Raw genomic sequence first — 23,606 nt, 5'->3', positions numbered from 1 at the left:
TAAATTTTTCCATATTTAACTATCTGTATTTATATTAAGCTAAATGTGAGTTTATACAGATGGCTTCAACCCTAATCTATGACCACATTAATCATTCTGGACTCCTTCCTTGCTTAGCTGTAATCTCCTACCTTAAGAATAAGAAACTAGACTCCCACCATCTGCCATCCGTTTGCTTAACATGTATGTTTCCAGCATACATGTTATTAGTCAGCTCAGGTGATCCTAACAACATACCATAGACCGGGTGGCTTAAAAAATAGAAATTTGGCTGGGCGTGGTGGCTCATGCCTGTAATCCCAGCACTTTGGGAGGCCAAGGTGGATGGATCACGAGGTCAGGAGATAGAGACCATCCTGGCTAACACAGTGAAAGCCCATCTCTACTAAAAATACAAAAAATTAGCTGGGCATGGTGGCACACACCTGTAGTCCCAGCTACTCAGGAGGCTGAAGCAGAAGAATCACTTGAACCCGGGAGGCGGAGGTTGCAGTAAACCGAGATCACGCCGCTGCACTCCAGCCTGGGTGACAGAGCGAGACGCCATCTCAAAAAACAAAAACAAAAACAAAACAAAACAAAAAAAACCCAGAAATTTATCTCCTGTCAGTTCTAGAGGCTAGAAGTTTAAGATCAGGGTTTCATACTGGCTTGTAGATAATTTATGTAAATGGAATCATACAATATTTTTGACCTTTTGTAACTTAGTTCACTTAGCATAAAGTCTTCAAGGTTCACCCATGTTTTAGCATGTTTCAGAATTTCTTTCCTTTTTAAGGCTGAATAATATTCCGTCATATATATATAAAATATACCACATTCTGTGTGTCCATTCATCCATCACTGGACACATGGGTTGCTTCCACCTTTTGGCTTTTGTGGACAGTGCTGCTATGAACATGGATGCACAAATATCTGCTCATATCCCTGCTTAAAAACTTCTGGGTATATACCCAGAAATGGAACTGCTAGATCCCATGGTAACTCTATTTTTGTTGTTTTGAGAAACTGCCACACCATTTTCCATAGCGCCTCCACCATCTTACATTCCCATTAGCAGTACACAAAGGTTCTGATTCCTCTACAGCCTCACTAACACTTGTTTTGTTTTGTCTTTGGAGGAGGGAGTTTTATTTTGTTTTTAATGAGTAACAAGATTTTTGATAATCTTGTTAATAATCTTATTAGATTATGTATAGATTATTTTGGGGGTATATGTGATATTTTGGTACCCATATACAATGTGTAATGATCAAATCAGGGTAATTGGGATATCCATCACCTCAAACATTTATCTTTTTTTTTTGTGCTGAGAATGTTAAAAATCAATTTTTTAGCTATTTTCAAATATACAATAAATGATTAAGCTTCACCCTACTATGCTATCAAACACTAGAGCTTATTCTATCTAACTGTGTGTTTATATCCATTAACCAGCCTCTCTTCACCACCACCCCCACCAGCCTTCCCAGCATCTGGTGACCGCTTTTCAACTCTCTACCTCCATGAAATCCACTTTTTTAGCTCCCACATATGAGAACATATGATATTTCTCTTTCTATGCCTGGTATATTTCACTCAAAATAATAGCCTCCAGTTCCGTGCATATTGCTGCAAATGACAGGTTTTCATTCTTTTTTTTTTTTATAGCTGAATAGTATTACATCATATATATAGACTGCATTTTCTTTACCCATTCTTCCATTGCTGAATATTTAGGTTGTTTCCATATTTGGCTATTGTGAATAATGCTACAATAAACATGGGGGTTCAGGTATCCCTTTGACATCCTGATTTCGTTTCCTTTGGATAAATACCTAGTAGTGGGATTGCTGGATTGCATGGTAGTTTCATGTTTAGTTTTTTGAAAAATTTCCATACTGTTTTCCATAGGAGTTGTACCGATTTACATTCCTACCAACAGCATATGAGGGTTACATATCAGATGAATAGTTTGCAAGTATTTTCCCCCATTCTACAGACTGTCTCTTCACTTCGTTGATTGTTTCCTTTGCTGTGTAGAAGCTTTTTAATTTAATAAAGTCCCATTTGTCTATTTTTGTGTTTGTTGCATATGCTTTTGAAGTCTTAGCTGTAAAATGTTTGCCCAGACCAATGTCCTAAAGCATTTCCTCTGTTTTCTTCTAGTAGTTCTATAGTTTCATGTCTTACCTTTAAGTCTTTAATTCATTTTGAGTTGATATATATATAGTGAGAGATAAAGGTTTAATTTCATCCTTCTGCATATGGATATCCAGTTTTCCCAGCACAATTTATTGAAGAGGGCATCCTTTCCCAAATGTATGTTCTTGGTGCCTTTGTCAAAAATTAGTTGGCTGTAAATATGTGGATTTATTTCTGGATTCTCTATTCTATCGGTCTATGTTTTTATAACAATACCATGCTGTTTTGGTTACTATAGCTTTGTACTGTACTTGAAGTCAGGTTGTGTATGCCCCTAGCTTTGTTCTTTTTGCTCATTATTGTTTTGGCTACTTGGGATCTTTTGTGGTTCCATATGAATTTTAGGATTTTTTTTTCTATTTCTGTAAAGAATGTCCTTGATATTTTGATAGAGATTGCATTGAATTTGTACATTGCTCTGGGTAGTATGGTCGTTTTAACAATATTAATTGGTCTGATACTGCAATATGGAATGTCTTCCCATTTGTTTATGTCATCTTCAATTTTTTTCCTCAGTGTTTTATACTTTTCTTTGTAGAGGTCTTTTACTTCCTGAAATTTATTCCTAGGTAATTTTTTTTGTAACTATTGTAAATGGAATTGCTTTCTTGATTTGTTTTTCAGCTAGTTTGTTATTGGTGTAAGAAACACTACTGTTTTTTCTGTTCTTTTTTTTTTTTGAGACAGAGTCTCACTCTGTCACCCAGGTTGGAGTGCAGTGGCACGATCTTGGCTCACTGCAAGCTCCGCCTCCCAGGTTCACACCATTCTCCTGCCTCAGCCTCTCGATTAGCTGGGACTATAGGCACCTGCCACCATGCCCAGCTAATTTTTTTTTTATTTTTAGTAGAGATGGGGTTTCACCGTGTTAGCCAGGATGGTCTCAATACCCTGACCTTGTGATCCGCCCACCTCGGCCTCCCAAAGTGCTGGGATTACAGGCGTGAGCCACTGCGCCTGGCCAGAAACACTACTGTTTTTTCTATGTTGATTTTGTATTGTGCAACTACTGAATTCATTTACTAGTTCTACACTTTTTTTGGTGGAATCTAGGTTTTTCTATATATAAGATTGTGTTGGCTGGGTGTGGTGGCTCATACCTGTAATCCCAGCACTTTGGGAGGTCAAGGTGGTGTGGATTGCTTGGGAGGAGCTCAAGACAAGTGTGGGCAACATAGTGAGACCCTATCTCTAAAAAAAATAAAAAAAATAAAAAAATTAGCCAGGCATAGTAGCACGTGCCTGTAGTGCCAGCTACGTGGGAGGCTAAAGCAGGAGGATCACTTGAGCCCAGGAGTTTGAGGCTACAGTGAGCCATGATCTGAGTGAGATTCTGTGCCCCTTCCCCCACCAAAAAAAAAAAAAAAAAATTGTGTCATTGTGTCATCTGCAAAGAAGAACAATTTATTTTCCAACCTTGATCCTTTTTTTTTTCCTTTTGTCTATTGTTCGGCTAGGACTTCCAGTATTATGTTGAATAGGAGTGGTAAAAGTGGGCACCCTTGTTTTGATCCAGTTCTTAGAGGGAGAAGCTTTCAACTTTTCCCCATTCGGTATGATGTTAGTTGTGGGTCTGTGATATATGGCTTTTATTATGTTGAGGTATGTTCCTTCTATGCCTAATTTGTCGAGTTTTTTTTTTATCATGAAGAGATGTTGAATCTTATCAAATGCTTTTTCTGCATCTATTAAGACAATCATATGGTTTTTGTTCTTCATTCTGTTGATGTGATATATCATATTTATTGATTTGCATATGTTGAACCACCCTTGTATCCCTGGGATAAATCTCACCTGATCATGGTGAATTATCTTTTTGATGTCTTGTTGGATTCATTTTGCTAGTATTTTGTTTTGAATTTTTGCATCTCTGTCATCAGGGATATTGGCCTGTAGTTTGTTGTTGTTGTTGTGTCCTTGTCTGGTTTTGGTGTCAGGGTAACGCTTGCCTTGTAAAATGAGTTAGGGAGAATTTCCTCCCCTTCAAATTTTTGGAATAGTTTGCAGAGAACCGATATTAGTTATTCTTTATAAGTTTGGTAAAATTCAGCAGTAAAGCCATCTGGTCCTGGGCTTTTCTTTTTTGGGAGACATTTTATTGGAGATTCAATCCTGTTACTAATTAATGGTCTATTCAGGTTTTCTATTTCTTCCTGGTATAATCATGGTAGATTTTACGTGTCCAGGAATTTATTCATTTCCTTTAGGTTTCACAATTTGTTAGCATATAGTGGTTCATAAATAGTCCTTAAGGATCCTTTGAAGGTTTGTGGATCCACATCAGTTGTAATGTGTCCTTTTTGTTTCTGATTTTATCGAGTCTTCTCTCTTTTTTTCTTGGTCACTCTAAGTAGCAGTTTATCGATTTTGTTTATCTTTTTTAAAAATCAACTTTTTGTTTTGTTGATTCTTTGTATGTGTTTTAGTCTCTATTTCATTTAGTTCTGCTCTGATCTTTATTCTTTCTTTCTTTCTACTAATTTTGGGTTTGATTTGTTCTTGCTTTTCTGGTTCCTTGAGGTGCATTAGGTTGTGTATTTGAGATCCTTTTACTTTTATGACCTAGGTGTTTATTGCTATAAACTTCTCTCTTAGCAGTGCTTTTACAGCATCCCATAGATTTTGATATGTTGTGTTTCTATCTTCATTTGCGTCAAGGAATTTTTTAATATATTCTTAATTTCTTTCCTGACCCAATGGTCATTTAGGAGCATGTTGTTTAATTTCCATGCATTCTTTTCTTCCCTAGAATGTCCACTTTCATCCATGTATTTTTATAGTTTCAAATATTCCTCTTGTTTTTGACATCTAATTTTATTCCACTGTGGTCAGAGAAGACACTTGCTATGAATTCAATTTTTAAAAAAATGTTTGAGATTTGTTTTGTGTCCTAATATATGGCCACTTCTGGAGAACATTTCACATGTTGATTAAAAGAATGTGTATTCTGTACTTTTTATGCAAAATGTTTTGTAAATGTCTGTTAGGTCCATTTAGTCTGAAGTGCAGTTTGAATCCAGTGTTTCTTTGTTGATTTTCTATCTAGAGTTCTGTCCAATGCTGAGAGTGGGGTGTTGAACTCCCCAGCTATTATTTTTATGGAGGTCTATTTCTCCCTTTAGATGTAATTATATTTGCTTTATATATCTGGGTGTGTTGAGTGCATATAACATTTCTTTCTTTTTTTTTCTTTTTTTTTTTGAGACAGAATTTCATTCTTGTTGCCCAGGCTGGAGTGCAATGGCACTATCTTGGCTCACTGCAACCTCCGCCTCCCAGGTTCAAGCAATTCTCCTGCCTCAGCCTCCCGAGTAGCTGGGATTATAGGCGCCCACCAGCACACCTGGCTAATTTTGTATTTTTAGTAGAGACAGGGTTTCACCATGTTGGTCAGGCTGGTCTCGAACTCCTGACCTCAGGTGATCCACCCACCTCAGCCTCCCAAAGTGCTGGGATTACAGGCATGAGCCACCGCGCCTGGCTGAATGCATATAACATTTCTAAATAATGCTATATCCTCTTGCTGAACTGATTTATTTATTATTATCTAATGACTTTCTTTGTCTCTTTTTATGGTTTTTGACTTAAAGTCTGTTTTACCTACTATAAGAATAGCTACTCCTGCTCACTTTGACTCCATTTGTGTGGAATAACTTTTTATATGCCTTCACTATGAATCTTCATGTATGTTTACAAGTGAAGTGAGTTTCTTATAGGCAATATATAGTTGGATTGTGTTTTTTTTTTAATCCATTCAGCCTGTAAATGTCATTTAAATGGAAAATTTAATTCATTTACATTATATTCAAGGTTATTATTTATAGGTGAGGACTATTCCTGTCATTCTGTTAATTTTTTTCTGGTTCTTTTGTATATCCTTTGTTCCTTCATTCTCTCTTATTGTTTATCATTGCAGTTTGGTGGTTTTCTGTAGTGGTAACATTTGACTCCTTTCTCTTTCTTCTTTGTGTTATTGATATACCATTGAGTTGTATGCTTTTGTGTGTTTTCATTATGGTAGATACCATCCTTTCACTTCCAGATATAGGACTTCCTTAAGCATTTCTTGTAGGGCTGATCTATTGTTGATGAATTCCCCCAGGTTTTGCTTACCTGGGAAAGACTTCATTTCTTTATTTTTGAAGGATAGCTTTTCTAGGTATTGTATTCCACACTGGCAGTTAGAACTTTGACTGTATCATCTCATTCTCTCCTGGCCTATTAGGTTTCTGCTGAGAAATCCACTGTTAATATGAGGAAGATTCCCTTACATGTGACTTGATGCTTTTCTCTTGCTGATTTTAGAATTCTCTTTTTGCCTTTACCTTTTGGCAGTTTGAAATCCATGTACCTTGGAGAAAACCTTTTTGGGTTAAATCTATTTGGAGATCCTTGAGCTTCCTGTACCTGGATATCTATATATCTTGCAAGACTTGGGAAGTTTTCAGCGATTATTTTGTAAAATAGGTTTTCTATGTGTTTGCCTGTCTCTCCACCTTCTGGAGCTCTCAAAATTCAAATATCTGGTTGCTTTATGGTATCCCATATGTCATATAGGCTTTCTTCATGCTTTCTTATTCTTTTTGTTTGTTTGACTGGGTTATTGCAAAAGACCTGTCTTCGAGTTCAGAAATTCTTTCTTCTGCTCAATCAAGTCCATTGTTAAAGCTCTTAATTGTATTTTTAATTTTATGCATTGAATTCTTCAGTTCCAAGATTTCTGTTTGACCTTTTTCTTTAATATCTATCTGTTTGTTAAATCTCTCATTCAGATCTTGAATTGATTTCCTAATTTCTTTGTATTGTTTATTTGTGTTCTCTTGTATCTCACTGTTTCTTTTTTTCCTCCTCCCTCTCTGAGTTTCTTTATTGTCATTATTTTCAATTCCTTTTCAGACATTTCTTAGATTTCCTTTTTGTTGGGATCTGTTACAGAGAATTATTGTGTTCCTTTGGAAGAGTCATGTTTCCTTGCTTTTTCATGTTTCTTGTGTCTTGCACAGATACATTGGTATCTGTGCATCTGGTATAAAAGTTGCTTCTTTCAGTTTTATAGATTGGCTTTCATAGTGGAAGACATTTTCCTTTGGATATTTCTTCAATGTTGGTTGGGTAGGTTACTCTGGCTTTAATTCTGGATGGGCACAGTAGTGTAGTCCCTGCATGATTTCTTCAGCTATATAATCAGCATCAATGATGTCTCTGAGTTTTGCAGTGGCTTAGGCTGTGGTTGTTATTGAAGGCTATGGTGGGGCTTTGTTGGGGACAGGAGAACCAGGCAGGCTGGTCCATGGACACCAGTGGTAGGGACAGCTGGCTAAACATCAGGTTCGTGAACCCCCTGGCAGCCTACATGGGCACTAGTAGTAGCAGGTCTGGGTAGACCAATTCTTGGGCCTCCAGGTGGCTTGCTTGAGTGCTGGCAGTGGCAGCAGTGGGCCAGATGGGTGTCAGGTCCGCAGGCCCCTTGGCAGCATTCATTGCATAAGCAGTGGCAGTAGCAGCAGGAGGCCAACCCTTCAGCACCCTTGCAGCACGTGAGTACCAGCAATTGCAGTGGTGGGCTGAATTGGCCAATCCCCAGGCCTCCAGGTGGCACACAGATGTGGGTGCCAGTGCCAGCGGCAGGTTGGGCAGGCCAGTCCCAAGGTCTTCAGTAAATCCACATGGTGGAAGTGATGGGCAGGACAGGTCTATTCTCAGGCCCCTGAAAGGCATACATAAGTGCCAGTGGTGTCAGGCAGGGCAGAACAATCCCCAGGCCCCTGGAGGGTATATGTGAGTGTCAGTAGGAGCAGGTGGAGAAGATCAATCTCCAGGTCCCTGGACAACATGCATATACACTGGCAGCGGCAGTTGGGGTGAGTTGACCCCTAGGCTTCTGAATGATGCATGCGGGCACTGGTGAAGGTGGATGTAGGCAGGTCTGGCCTATCATCATGACTCCAGTGGTGCATGTGGGTGCCGCTTGCAACGAGCAGGGTGGATCTATCCCTAGGTCCCCAGACACCATGCTGGGACACTGGTAGTGGTGGTGGCAGTGGACAGGTCAGGACCATCCTCAGGCCCTCAGATGGTGTGCATGGGCACTGGCAGTGGTGGGCAGGGAAGGTGGATTCCCAGGCCTCCAGATTAAAAATGCATGCAGGCCGCACTGGTGGAAGCTGCAGGTGGGTTGGGTATAACCTCAGGTCCTCCAATGGTGTGTATGGCCACTGGCTGTAGTGGGTGGAGCAAGTTGATCCCTGTGCTCCCAGACTCATTTTTTAATTAGGTTGTTTGGTGTTATTTTTTATTGCTCAGGTTTAAGTTTTCTATATATTCTGGATATTAATGTTTTATGAGATATGTGATTTAAAACTATTTTCTTCTATCCTGTGGATTATCTTTTTATTCTGTTCATAGGGACTTTTGAGGCACAGAAGTTTTTAATTTTAATGAAAGCTATTTTTCTTTTTGTTACCCGGGCTTTTGGTTTCATATCCAAGAAATCATTGCCAAATCCAATGTCATGAATATTTTTGCCTATGTTTTCTTCTAAGAGTTTTATCGTTTAGCTCTTAACATTTCAGGAATTAACTATTGATAACGCCCAACAACTTGGATGGATGCTGAGTTCAATAGCCACTTTCAAAGTATTGAATACTGTATGATTCCATTTATAGAACATTTTAGAGGTGACAAATTGTAGTAATACAAAACAGTTGAGTGGTTTTCAGGGCTTAGGATATGTGGGCAGCTGTGAATCTTAAGTGGTAACATGACAGAGTTTCTTCTATGTGATGTATTCACTCTTGTGTTCTGGTTGTGGTGGTAATTACGTGAATCTACGCATGTGATAAAGTTTTACAGAACTATGCTAAATAAATAAATAAAAGAGTGCCTGGGCCGGGCGCGGTGGCTCACGCCTGTAATCCCAGCACTTTGGGAGGCCGAGGCGGGTGGATCACGAGGTCAGGAGATCGAGACTATCCTGGCTAACATGGTGAAACCCCGTCTCTACTAAAAATACAAAAAATTAGCTGGGCGTCGTGGCAGGCACCTGTAGTCCCAGCTACTTGGGGGGCTGAGGCAGGAGAATGGCATGAACCTGGGAGGTGGAGCTTGCAGTGAGCCGAGATCGCGTCACTGCACTCCAGCCTGGCGGACAGAGCAAGACCCCATCTCAAAAAAAAAAAAAAAAAAAGAGTGCCTGGAAAAATTGGTGAAATCTGAATAAGGTCTGTACCCGAGTTAATAATGTATCAGCATCAATTTCCTAGTTTAGACAATGCATTAGGATTATGTAAACTATTCCCATTGGGAAAAAGCTGGGGAAAGGGTACATGGAAACTTCTTGTGAGTCAAACAGTTTTGAAATAAAATAATTTAAAATCCTATTTTAAAATCTCTTCAATGTTCGGCCATTGTACTAAGAATAAAATCTAACTTATTTTCCAAAGCATACAATGCTTAGCATGATGTAGCCCTTGCCTATCTCTTCTCTGACCTTATCCACTTACTAGTCTCCCCCTTCTACTATACACGAGCCATTATTTTCCTGTCAATTCCTCAAGCATAGTAACTCCTCTCCCACCTCAGGGACTTTGTAACTGTTGTTCCTTCTGTCTAGAATTCTCTTATCACAGCTGTCTCATGAAAGATACATACTCTCCTCTGGATGGTGAGATTTTTTTCATTATTTGTTCAACAAATATTTATAAATGCAGGTTTGAGAGGCAAGCGTCAAGGCAGCAGTGTAGTTTTGAACATATTGGTTTGAAGTGCTTCTGAGACAACTGGAAGTCACGATTAATAATCTAATTAGATCCTCAGATCTAGAACTAGATATAAAATTTGGGATCTGGCTTACAATTTGATGAGTTGTACAGGAATTGGATGGTACTTGAAGCCATGAGTGAAATGAGATCACGTAGGAAGAGAATATACTCTGAGAAGAGAGGGGGGCCTAAGGCCAGACCCTGGGAACCATTAATAGAGCAGGAGGGAGTGATAACGTGGAAGCCAAGTAAGAGTGTTTCAAATGGGAAGATTCATCCAATGTATCAAATGCTGCTAAAAAATCAGGTAAGATCAACCGTGTTTATTAAATTTAACAACATGTACAGCCATATGTTGATATAACTAGAAAAATTATTGTTATTTTTAATAACAATACTATTATAATATTTTAAAATACTATTTAGTATATTTTAAAATACTATTAAAAATAATAATAATATAATAATAATGCTATTAAAAATAATAATACCAGGCATGGTGTCTCACACCTATAATCCCAGCACTTTGGAAGGCTGAGGCAGGAGGATTGCTTGAGCCCAGGAGTTCAAGACCAGTCTGGGCAACATAGCAAAACCCCATCTGTACAAAAAATACCAAAATTAGCTGGGCGTGGTGGCACACACTTGTCACAGCTATTCGGGAGGCTGAGGTTGGGCGATTGCTTGAGCCTGAAAGGCAGAGGTTGCAGTGAGCTGTGATTGAGCCACTGAGCTCCAGCCTGGGTGACAGAGTAAGACCTTGTCTCAAATAATAATAATAATAATAATAATAACAATGCAAACATTAGCAGTAATATAATGAAACTTGTTCTGTCATAGATCACTAGTAATAACATAAATTGGTATAATTCTTTTAGAAATTATTTTGGCAATATGTATCAAGAGAGTTTTGTTTGTTTGTTTATTTGTTTGTTTGTTTGTTTTTAGAGATGGGGTCTCACTCTTTTACCCAGGCTGGAGTGCAGTAGTGTGATTATAGCTCACTGTAGCCTCAAACTCCTGGGTTCACGTGATCCTCCTGCCTCAGCCTCCTGAGTAGCTGGGACTACAGGTGCGCACCACCGTGCCAGGCTAAAAGGGTTTTGTTTTTTTTTTTCTTTTGGAGACGGAGTCTCTCTGTTGCCCAGGCTGGAGTGCAGTGGCATGATATCAACTCACTGCAACCTCCACCTCCTGAGTTCAAGTGATTCTCCTGCCTCAGCCTCCTGAGTAGCTGGGACTACAGGCGTGTGCTACCAGGCCCAGCTATTTTTTGTATTTTTAGTAGAGACAGAGTTTCACCATGTTGGTGAGGCTAGCCTCGAACTCTTGACTTCAGGTGATCCACCTACGTTGGCCTCCCGAAGTGCTGGGATTACAGGCATTGAGCCACTGCACCCAGCCTAAAAGAGTTTTTAAAGTGTTTATAACTTTTGACCCAGCAATCACACTTCCAAGAATCTTATCAAAAGAAATAGTCCTAACCATGGAAAAGACTGTGTCTCTGATGATGTTCCTAGCAATAATATTTACCAATAGTGAAAAAAATAAAACTACCAAAATGTCCAGTACAGGAGCGTTAAGCAAATGGTGATAATTCACTCAGTGAAAAATTATGCAGACATTGAAAATGATGTTTATAGACTGAACATGAATATAAAACAGTAACCTGTACTTGGTAAATCTGAAGAAAACACTAATGTGGTTTTTGCCTTTTTGATAATTTCTATGTGTTAGTTTTTTCCATATTTATAAAATTATCTTTAATGACCATGAATTACTTTCTTAATCAAAAAATATATATTTTTAAGCTTGTTTATATGATTATATTAACTTTTTCTTGATATTTTTCCTACAATCTTCTTATATGTATTATTTATTATATTTTACTTCCATCTTACTCTTTGCTACATTAAGAATGCTTCATTTACTCTTTCCTCAGCAGTTATACAAAAGGTAGTTGTATTTAAAATTCTGAATAGTGAATATGATTTTCAGAAACAAAATTAAAATATCTATTATTTATTATTTATTAGGCAAACCTGTATTTCTCTATAAACATCATCAAATGGGCTGGGTGCAGTGGCTCATGCATGTAATCCCAGCACTTTGGGAGGAGGAGGTGGGTGGATCACCTGAGGTCAGGAGTTCGAGACCAGCCTCACCAATATGGTGAAACCCTGTCTCTACCAAATATAAAAAAAATTAGTGGGGCATGATGGTGCATGCCTATAATCTCAGCTACTTGGGAGGCTGAGGTAGGAGAATCGCTTGAACCCAGGAGGTAGAGGTTGCAGTGAGCCGAGATTGTGCCATTGCACTCCAGCCTGGGCAACACAGCAAAACTCTTGTCTCAAAAAAAAAAAAAATCATCAAATGAGTATTCTTCAGGAAAGGCCTTCCCTGACCATTATTCCTACTTCCCACAATGGGTTCTACTATCAGATAACCCCATAACCCCCCTAATTACTCCTTACTGACACTCATGATAACAATCTTAAAGGTTCCTTTGTGAGTGGATGCCATGTTTTTAGAAAATTAAACAAAAGCAGTATTAGAGGATTAGGATAGAATTCTAGACTAGCCCTCATCATCTGATTTTTTAATTCTAGAAATTTCCCATAGTAAAACAGTTGCTTCCATTCTAAAAGTACCTTATTAGGAATAATTCCAACTCAATTCCCCTTCTCCTTATGTATCATGAGAAAAAGGGAGCTTTTCAGATCTATCTGATTTCTAAGAGCATTTTCCTTAAAGCCCCCAGGTATCATTTGAAACCTGCCTTGAAAGAGTATGTCATTTTGAAGGCAGGCTCACGTAGGAAGAATTCTAACAGATTAGTTTCAGAAACTCTACTATGTATTTCATTGAGATTAACACTAGGGTTATTTATTTAAGTATCCCCATAGTTTCAGTGCATTCAGGATTCTGATTGTGTGTAGAGTTTTTGACGAGTTGGAAACTATTACAACTTATTTATAATTCATAAAGTTCGCATGGGGAGGAGGCTATAAGGTAGAAAGAACAAAGCTGACTCTTGAGCACATGGTAAATTTACAAATGTAAGCAGTGTCTTAACGAAAATAACAAATTCAATATATCCTGATGTCACATCAAAATACTTTAGCTATGAAAATAATAAAAAATGAAATTTAATTTGTTTTTACAGAATTCCATAGTACTCAGCACACAGATGGCCACATTGGGACAGAAGCCTGTCATACATACAATTCTGAAGAGAAAAGTTTATTCTTCAAATGAGAAAATGAGAAGGGGGTATTTAATTTTTTTTAATTTTAAATATAGAAATATGAAAACTTAAACTAGATTTTAAAATCCTAGTGGAACTTAATGAAATGTGTCTTATATGTTATTTTCAAGTGCCTTCTTTTATAAAACACAAAAAATTTGATAATCAGAACTAATTACTAACTTAGAAAATGCTAGACTCTTGGATTAGAGTTTTACAATTTGTGTCCATACATAATCCTCAATCCAAGAGCCTCATTCAGGTTGGTGGCAAATCCTGGAAATATCTCAAAATGTGTCCTACTGGTTTATAAAAGTCAACCACGGTGGTGTCCAGTGCCCGTACACACACATACACACACACACACACCACAAATTCTACCTGAAAGGCAAGATACATTACTGTTAAAGTTAGTAGGTTATCACAAGGTATAGACAGACTTTCTTAGTCTATTAAGCACCTAGACACAGGGCAAGGTGCTTTTAACTAAAGGATAAAGTACCTGCCTTCAATAATCTTTCATTTAGTGCGAGAGACAAACAAGAAACAGGTATTATATAGGAGTGAGGCCAGGATGCAGAGGAACACAAAGAGGGTGCACCAACTCTGGCCTGGAGGGGAGGGAGTCAGGGAGGACTTTTCTAAAAAGGTGACATCTGCATTATTGAAAAGAAGTAAAACCTAGCCAACTGGGGGAGAATTCCAAACATAGGAAATGACAAACAGCATGTCCTCAAATAATGTTCATTATAACATTGATTAGAAAAAACTTGATTCCCTGTTGGGGCCACTGCTGTGTGGAGTTTGCATGCTCTCCCCGTGTCTGCGTGGGTTTCCTCCAGGTATTCTGGTTTCCTCTCACATCCCAAAGCTGTGCACTTGAAGTTCATTGGTGTGTCTGCGTGGTCTCAGTTGGAATGAGTGTGGGTGTGAATGTCAGTGTGCCCTACAATGGGATGGCGTCCTGTCCAGGGTAGGCTCCTGCCTTGAGCCCTGAGCTGCCAGAATGGGCTCTGGCCAACCACAACCCTGAACTGGAATAAGCAGGTTAGAAAATGAATGGATGGATGAATACAAACTACTGTAAAATAAAAATTTGTAAAGTAGACAAGAGTATAACATGACAATAAACAATGCTGTAGGAAAGCGCTCAGAGAGCCGCCATATTTGTGATTGTTGAGTTTTGAACTGTGTGATAGTAGGAGGTGTTTCTTAACAATTTGGCAAACATTAATTTCTTGATTTAACCCACCATCACTATGATCACCCTCACTCACGGATTCACCAAGAGTTGGGTCAATAATTACCTTACTTGTAAGCCACCATGACTAGCCCTAAGAGTTTTTTATATTCTAGATACAAGTCCTTTATCAAACATGATTTACAAGGATTTTCTCCCATTCTGTGAATTGTCTTTTCAGGTTCTTCATGATACCCTTAAAGCACAGAAGTTTTATATTTTTATGAATTCCTAATTACCTGTTTTTTTCCTTTGGTTCTGTGTGCTTTGGGTGCCATATCAAGGAAACCATTGCCAAATCCAAACTGTTTTTTTCCTATGAGTATTATAGTGTTCGCTCTTACATTTAAGCCCTTGGTCTACTTTGAGTTTATATTTGGTCTCTATTTGCAGTGAGTTCATTTTGTGGTAGGGGTCCAGATGGATTCTTTTCTTTCTGGAGATCTAGTTGTCCCAGCATAATTTGCTGAAAAGACTGTTGTTTCCCCCATTGAATTGTTTTGGCACTTTTGTTGAAAGTCAGTTAAGAGTGAATGTGACAGTATATTTCTGGATTTTTAAATTCTATTCCATTGCCCTACATATTCATCCTTATGCCAATACCACACTTCTCCCTTGGGTCTCTGCAACCCACAATCAGGAGATGCCCTTATGAGCCCATGCCACCAGGGCCTTGGGTCCAATACACAGAGCTGTGTGGAGTCTCAGCAGAGCAGCCACTCAGGCACACGCAGAGACCCAGGAGTTTTACATACTGTGGACCCAGGACCCCTGCCAAGCTGGAAAATTTGTCCGTACATATCCCTAGGAAGGGGGCTGAATCCAGGGAGCCAAGCAGCATTGTTCTGTGGGCCCCAATTCCACAGCACCTAAGGAAAAATTCTAGAAAAATATAAATCATCAAAATTGACCCAAAAAATACATATAGAACTTGAGTAATGTTTTAACTGAAAAGAAACAATTATTATTTAACAATCATTGAGGAGGGGAAGAGAACACTAGCACAGATAATTCCAATCCTAAACAGTGAGATGAAGTTATTAGCATACTCAAATTCAGGCAAGAGCTATATAAGAAAGGAAAATCACAAGCTAATCTTATTCCTGAATGTAGATGCCAAATCCTGAATAAAATATTATCAAATAAATTTAGCAATAGGCCAGGCATAGTGGCTCACACCTTTAATCCCAGCACTTTGGGAGGCCAAGGCAGGAGGATTGCTTGAGGCCAGGAGTTTCAGACCAGTCTGGGAAACATAGAGAGACCCCATCTCTATACAAAAATTAAAAATTAGCCAAGTGTAGTGGCATGCACCTGTAGTCCTAGCTACTTGGGAGGCTGAGGCAGGAGGATTGCTCAAGCCCAGGAATTTGAGGCCACAGTGAGCTATGATCATGCCACTGTACTCCAGCCTAGGTAATAGAGTGAGACCTTGTCTCTAAATACATAAATAAATAAATCCAGTAATATATATGAAAAATATATGATATATGATCAAGTTGATTTATACCAGAAGTGCAAGTTCAGTATCATATTTTTAAATGTTTTAATGTAATTTATTACATTAATAGCTTAAAGGAGTAAAATTAGATGATCATCTCAAGAGGGAAAAAATAAAGCTTTATTTCAAAATGTTTTTTACTTCCTACTTTCCTCGGCTTAGTAAAAAATAAAATAAATTTTTTTAACCTCATATTGTACATAAAAATAATCTCAGATGAATTAAATATGTACATATGAAAGGCTAAACTGAAAAAAATTAGAAATATAGAATATCTTTATTGTCTCAGGATACTGAAGGATTTCTACAACAATTCAAAAGTTACTCAAACTATACGAGTAAACATTTGATAAATTCAGCTCATTGATGAATACATGACCTGATGTTCAGCCTCATTAGTAATCAAAGAAAAATATTAATAGCCTAATGAGATCCATTTTACACATACCAGATTGATAAATATATTAAAGTTTTAGAAAGTCATTGGTGAGACTGTCAACATTAGACAGATCAACGAGACAGAAAGTCAACAAGGATACCCAGGAATTGAACTCAGCTCTGCACCAAGCAGACCTAATAGACATCTACAGAACTCTCCACCCCAAATAAACAGAATATACATTTTTTTCAGCACCACACCACACCTATTCCAAAATTGACCACATAGTTGGAAGTAAAGCAGTCCTCAGCAAATGTAAAAGAACAGAAATTATAACAAACTGTCTCTCAGACCACAGTGCAATCAAACTAGAACTCAGGATTAAGAATCTCACTCAAAACCGCTCAACTACATGGAAACTGAACAACCTGCTCCTGAATGACTACTGGGTACATAACGAAATGAAGGCAGAAATAAAGATGTTCTTTGAAACCAACGAAAACAAAGACACAACATACCAAATCTCTGGGACGCATTCAAAGCAGTGTGTAGAGGGAAATTTATAGCACTAAATGCCCACAAGAGAAAGCAGGAAAGATCCAAAATTGACACCCTAACATCACAATTAAAAGAACTAGAAAAGCAAGAGCAAACACATTCAAAAGGTAGCAGACGGCGAGAAATAACTAAAATCAGAGCAGAACTGAAGGAAATAGAGACACAAAAAACCATTCAAAAAATTAACGAATACAGGAGTTGGTTTTTTTAAAGGATCAACAAAATTGATAGACCACTAGCAAAACTAATAAAGAAAAAAAGAGAGAAGAATCAAATAGACGCAATAAAAAATGATAAAGGGGATATCACCACCGATCCTACAGAAATACAAACTACCATCAGAGAATACTACAAACAACTCTACGCAAATGAACTAGAAAATCTAGAAGAAATGGATAAATTCCTCAACACATACACTCTCCCAAGACTAAACCAGGAAGAAGTTGAATCTCTGAATAGACCAATAACAGGAGCTGAAATTGTGGCAATAATCAATAGCTTACCAACCAAAAAGAGTCCAGGAGATGGATTCACAGCCGAATTCTACCTGAGGTACAAGGAGGAACTGGTACCATTCCTTCTGAAACTATTCCAATCAGTAGAAAAAGAGGGAATCCTCCCTAACTCATTTTATGAGGCCAGCATCATTCTGATACCAAAGCCGGGCAGAGACACAACCAAAAAAGAGAATTTTAGACCAATATCCTTGATGAACATTGATGCAAAAATCCTCAATAAAATACTGGCAAACTTAATCCAGCAGCACATCAAAAAGCTTATCCACCATGATCAAGTGGGCTTCATCCCTGGGGTGCAAGGCTGGTTCAATATACGCAAATCAATAAATGTAATCCAGCATATAAACAGAACCAAAGACAAAAACCACATGATTATCTCAATAGATGCAGAAAAGGCCTTTGACAAAATTCAATAACCCTTCATGCTAAAAACTCTCAATAAATTAGGTATTGATGGGACGTATCTCAAAATAATAAGAGCTATCTATGACAAACCCACAGCCAATATCATACTGAATGGGCAAAAACTGGAAGCATTCCCTTTGAAAACTGGCACAAGACAGGGATGCCCTCTCTCACCACTCCTATTCAACATAGTGTTGGAAGTTCTGGCCAGGGCAATTAGGCAGGAGAAGGAAATAAAGGGTATTAAATTGGGAAAAGAGGAAGTCAAATTGTCCCTGTTTGCAGATGACATGATTGTACATCTAGAAAACCCCATTGTCTCAGCCCAAAATCTCCTTAAGCTGATAAGCAACTTCAGCAGAGTCTCAGGATACAAAATCAATGTACAAAAATCACAAGCATTCTTATACGCCAATAACAGACAAACAGAGAGCCAAATCATGAGTGAACTCCCATTCACAATTGCTTCAAAGAGAATAAAATACCTAGGAATCCAACTTACAAGGGACGTGAAGGACCTCTTCAAGTAGAACTACAAACCACTGCTCAAGGAAATAAAAGAGGATACAAACAAATGGAAGAACATTCCATGCTCATGGGTAGGAAGAATCAATATCGTGAAAATGGCCATACTGCCCACGGTAATTTATAGATTCAGGTGCCATCCCCATCAAGCTACCAATGACTTTCTTCACAGAATTGGAAAAAACTACTTTAAAGTTCATATGGAACCAAAAAAGAGCCCGCATTGCCAAGTCAATCCTAAGCTGGAGGCATCACACTACCTGACTTCAAACTATACTACAAGGCTACAGTAACCAAAACAGCATGGTACTGCTACCAAAACAGAGATATAGATCAATGGAACAGAACAGAGCCCTCGGAAATAACACCGCATATCTACAACTATCTGATCTTTGACAAACCTGAGAAAAACAAGCAATGGGGAAAGGATTCCCTATTTAATAAATGGTGCCGGGAAAACTGGCTAGCCATATGTAGAACGCTGAAACTGGATCCCTTCCTTACACCTTATACAAAAATCAATTCAAGATGGATTAAAGACTTAAACGTTAGACCTAAAACCATAAAAACCCTAGAAGAAAACCTAGGCATTACCATTCAGGACATAGGCGTGGGCAAGGACTTAATGTCTAAAACACCAAAAGCAATGGCAACAAAAGACAAAATTGACAAATGGGATCTAATTAAACTAAAGAGCTTCTGCACAGCAAAAGAAACTACCATCAGAGTGAACAGGCAACCTACAAAATGGGAGAAAATTTTCGCAACTTACTCATCTTACAAAGGGCTAATATCCAGAATCTACAATGAACTCAAACAAATTTACAAGAAAAAAAAAAACAACCCCATCAAAAAGTGGGTGAAGGACATGAACAGGCACTTCTCAAAAGAAGACATTTATGCAGCCAAAAGACACATGAAAAAATGCTCACCATCACTGGCCATCAGAGAAATGCAAATCAAAACCACAGTGAGATACCATCTCACACCAGTTAGAATGGCAATCATTAAAAAGTCAGGAAACAACAGGTGCTGGAGAGGATGTGGAGAAATAGGAACACTTTTACACTGTTGGTGGGATTGTAAACTAGTTGAACCATTGTGGAAGTCAGTGTGGCGATTCCTCAGGGATCTAGAACTAGAAATACCATTTGACCCAGCCATCCCATTACTGGGTATATACCCAAAGGATTATAAATCATGCTGCTATAAAGACATGTGCACACGTATGTTTATTGCGGCACTATTCACAATAGCAAAGACTTGGAACCAACCCAAATGTCCAACAATGATAGACTGGGTTAAGAAAATGTGGCACATGTACACCATGGAATACTATGCAGCCATAAAAAATGATGAGTTCATGTCCTTTGTAGGGACATGGATGAAATTGGAAATCATCATTCTCAGTAAACTATCGCAAGAACAAAAAACCAAACACCGCATATTCTCACTCATAGGTGGGAATTGAACAATGAGAACACATGGACACAGGAAGGGGAACGTCACACTCTGGGGACTGTTGTGGGGTGGGGGGAGGGGGGAGGGATAGCATTGGGAGATATACCTAATGCTAGGTGACGAGTTAGTGGGTGCAGCGCACCAGCATGGCACATGTATACATATGTAACAAACCTGCACATTGTGCACATGTACCCTAAAACACAAAGTATAATAAAAAAAAAAAGAGCAGTGTTCCAACCAAGCCCTGGTGCTTTCCTGAAGCCTTCCCCATACCAGGAGGCAAGTGTAGGTCAGCATTTAGCTGCAGAGGGAGTATCTGGCCTCACACAACACCAGCAGCTGTGTGGCAACTCTACCACGCCTTGATGCTGTGCTTTTCTGTTTTTAAATTTTAGATTCAAGGTGTACGTGTGTAGGTTTGTTACACGGATATATTGAGTAATGGTGATATTTGGGCATCTAGTGTACCCATTACCCAAATAGTGAACATCGTACTCAATAGGTAATTTTTTAACCCTCACTCCCCTCCCACCCTGTCCCTTTTTGGAGTCCCCACTGTCTATTATTTCCATCTTTATGTCCTTGTGTACCCGTTGTTTAGCTCCCACTTACTTATAAGTGAGAACATGCAGTATTTGATTTTCTGTTTCTGAGTTATTTCACTTAAGATAATGGCATCCAGCTTCCTTTATGTTGCTGTAAAGGACATATTTTATTCTTTTTTATGGCTGCCCATGGTGTATAAGACTACCCTGGATCAGCCAATGCATATGTGTGGAGCATAGCCTCTGGCCCTGTCCACTCTGTAGACCTCACCTAGCCTTAGATCCCAGCATGCAGCCCTGCCCAACTACAGATTCCAAACAACAATACAATAGGTATGTGAAAAAAAGTGCAGCATCTCTAATCATTAGGGAAATGCAAATTAAAAGCACAATGAGGTATCACCTCATACCTATTAGAGTGACTTTTATCAAAAAGACAAAAGATAAGAAGTATTGGTAAAGATGTGGATAAAAAGTATCTCTGGTACATTGTTGTTGGGAATGTAATTTAATATAGCCATTATGGGAAATGGATGGAAGTTTCTCAAAAAACTCAAAATAGAATTACCAGCAATCCACTACAGCTACCAGTGGGATCCAGCCATCCCACTTCTAAGTGTATATCCAAAGGAATGGAAATCAATGTGTGGAAGGGATAATCTGCATTCCCGTGTTCACTGATTCACAATAGCTGAGATATGGAAACAACCTATGTGTCCATCAGAAGATGCATGGATAAAGAAGATGTGATATATATATATACACAGTGGAATACTATTCAGCCTTCTAAAAAGAAGGAAATTCTGTCACTTGCAACAACATAGGGAAACCTGAAGGACATAACACTAAGTGAAATGAGCCAGGCATAGAAGGACAGATACTGTATGATCTCACTTATATGAAAACGCTAAAAAAGTTGACCTCGTAGAAGTAGAGAGTAGAATGATGGTTACCAGAGCTAAGGTGGGGGAGGGGGTGGAAAGGAGGAAGTATTAATCAAAGGGTACAAAAGTTCAGATTTACAGGAGGAGTAAGTTGTCAGATGATTGTGTATCAGGGTGACTATAGTCAATAACAGTAATATATATGTATTTTATTTTTATTTTAAATTTTATTTTAAATATATATATATTTATATATATATATATGCAAAGTAAAAATAAGATAGTAATATGGTAGGAACTCCCCAGTGTGCATTCAGCCCTTTTTTCCAGCCCTCCTCCCTAAATATGGAAATATATATCCACTTGACAAGATAAGAGAGGATTCTTCTTTGGATTAACTGATCAGACCTACTTAAAAGAACTTATATTATGAGGTGTGGGGAGAAACATAGTGGGTCACAATGGAAGCAAGAGGTGTCATATGCTCAGTGATAAAGCTGACTCACACCTTGTCATGGCTCCTCTCTTAAATATTAGTGTACAGTGAAGGACCACCAGAAAATTACAGAAAGCCTACAACATGAAAGTCAGACACCTAACTCAATACCAGAAAAATGGAAATCAGAAGAAGCAGCACAAAGCAGGGAGCAAAAGAAAACTTCACAAAAAATATACAAAAGAAGTGTGTAGCAGACTTGAGCCTGTCTATAGACCCAAAAGCCCTTAAATAAAGAGGTAGCTGCATCCTCTTCAGGAAGGACCTTTATACACCATAAAAATTTATGTTGTTAATCTTTTTCCCAGCCTACCTCAAAGGGACCTGTGGCCTCTAACCAGGGTAACTGTACATTGGGGAAAAGGAAATATCAGACATTGCACAGATTACTGGCCACTGGCTCTGAACTGACACTGATTCCAGGAGATCCAGAATGTCACCATGGGCCTCTATCAGAATGCGGGCTTATGGAGGTTAGATGATCAATGGAGTTTTAACTTAGGCCTGTCTCACTGTGAATCCAGTGGTCTCCAAACCCATGCTGTGATTCTTCCTTCAGTTCTAGGATGCATACTTGGGATAATACTTAGCAGCTGACAGAATCCCCATGTTAGTTCCTGTCCTGTGAAGTGAGGATAATTATGGTGAGTAAGGTCATGTGGAAGCCATTAGCACTGCCTCTACCTTGGAAAATAGTAAATCAAAAGCAGTGCTGAATTCCTGGAGGCATTGCAAAGACTAGTGCCACCATCAAGAAACTGGAAGATGCAGGGATGGTATGATTTCCACGTCCCTATTCAACTTATGTATGTGGCTGGTGCAGAAGACAGATGGATCAGTGGACAGTGGGTTGTCATATGCTTAACCAGGCAGTAATTCCAATTGCAGCTGCTGTACCAGATGTGTTTCATTGCTTGAGCAAATTAACACATTCCTTGCTACATGTTTTGCAGTTATTGATCTGGCAAATGCTTTTTTTTCCATCCCTGTCTATGAGGCCCAACAGAAACAGTTTACCTTCCATGGGCAAGGCCAGCAATACAGCTTCAACGTCCTACCTCAAGGGTATATCAACTCTCCAGCCCTATGTCATAATTTAGTTTGCAGGCATCTTGGTCACCTTTCCCTTTCATAAGATATCACACTGGTCCATTATATTGATGACATTATGTTGATTGGACATAGTGAGCAAGAAGTGGCAGTGACCCTAGATATATCGGTAGGACATTCACAAGCTAAAGAGTGAAGAAAAAATCCAACTCAAATATGGGGCCTTCTACCTCAGTGAAATTTCTTGCAGTCCAGTGGCATGAGGCCTATCAGGATATCCCTTCTAAGGTGAAGGTTAATTTGTTTGCATCTGGCCCCTCCTATAACCAAGAAAGAGGCACAATGCCTAATGGGCCTCTTTGGATTTTGGAGGCAACATATTCCTCATTTGGGATTGTTATGCTGGGCCATTTCCCAGGTAGCCCAAAAAGCTGTGAGTTTTCAGTGGGACCCAGGATAAGAGAAGGCTCTAGAATAAGTCTAGGCTGCTGTGCAAACTGCTCTGCCACTTGGGCCATTTGATCTAGCAGATGTCAGTGGCAGATAGGGATGCTATGTAGAGCCTTTGGCAGGCCCTTATAGGTAAATTGAACCACACTCCTTTTGTATTTTGGAGAAAGGCCCTTTCATCATCCTTGGATAACTACTCTCCTTTTAGGAGACAGTTCTTGGCCTACTATTGGGCTTTAGCAGAGACCGAATGCTTGACCTTGGGCCAACAAGTTACCATGCAACCCTAGCTGTCCATCATGAACTCTTACTTGACCCAGTGAGTCATAATGTTGGACATGCACAGCAACACAATACTCCATTATCAGATTGAAGTGGTATATACATGATCGGGCCC

General features: G+C 38.9%; 1 protein-coding gene across 30 annotated transcripts in view; it reads left to right on the top strand.

Annotated features, from left to right (window-relative positions):
* CATSPERE (catsper channel auxiliary subunit epsilon) overlaps positions 1-23,606 on the top strand; it is a 182,128-nt gene that overhangs the window by 51,881 nt on the left and 106,641 nt on the right. For 28 of the 30 annotated variants that reach the window (XR_010156542.1, XR_010156541.1, XR_010156519.1 and 25 more), the window contains one exon: positions 13,114-13,220. The exons of the other annotated variants lie outside the window; for them this stretch is intronic. Coding sequence is in view for 17 of the 28 variants with exons in the window: in XM_054674860.2 (XP_054530835.1) it covers positions 13,114-13,220 (107 nt within the window). In the remaining 11 variants the exon portion in view is untranslated. The remainder of the gene's footprint in view (positions 1-13,113; positions 13,221-23,606) is intronic. 30 annotated transcript variants of the gene reach the window in all.

Source organism: Pan troglodytes, chromosome 1 (genome assembly GCF_028858775.2).
Source record: "Pan troglodytes isolate AG18354 chromosome 1, NHGRI_mPanTro3-v2.0_pri, whole genome shotgun sequence".
NCBI classification, from domain to species: domain Eukaryota; kingdom Metazoa; phylum Chordata; class Mammalia; order Primates; family Hominidae; genus Pan; species Pan troglodytes.
Note: the sequence above shows the minus strand (reverse complement) of the source record. Positions and strands in the feature narration are given on the sequence as shown.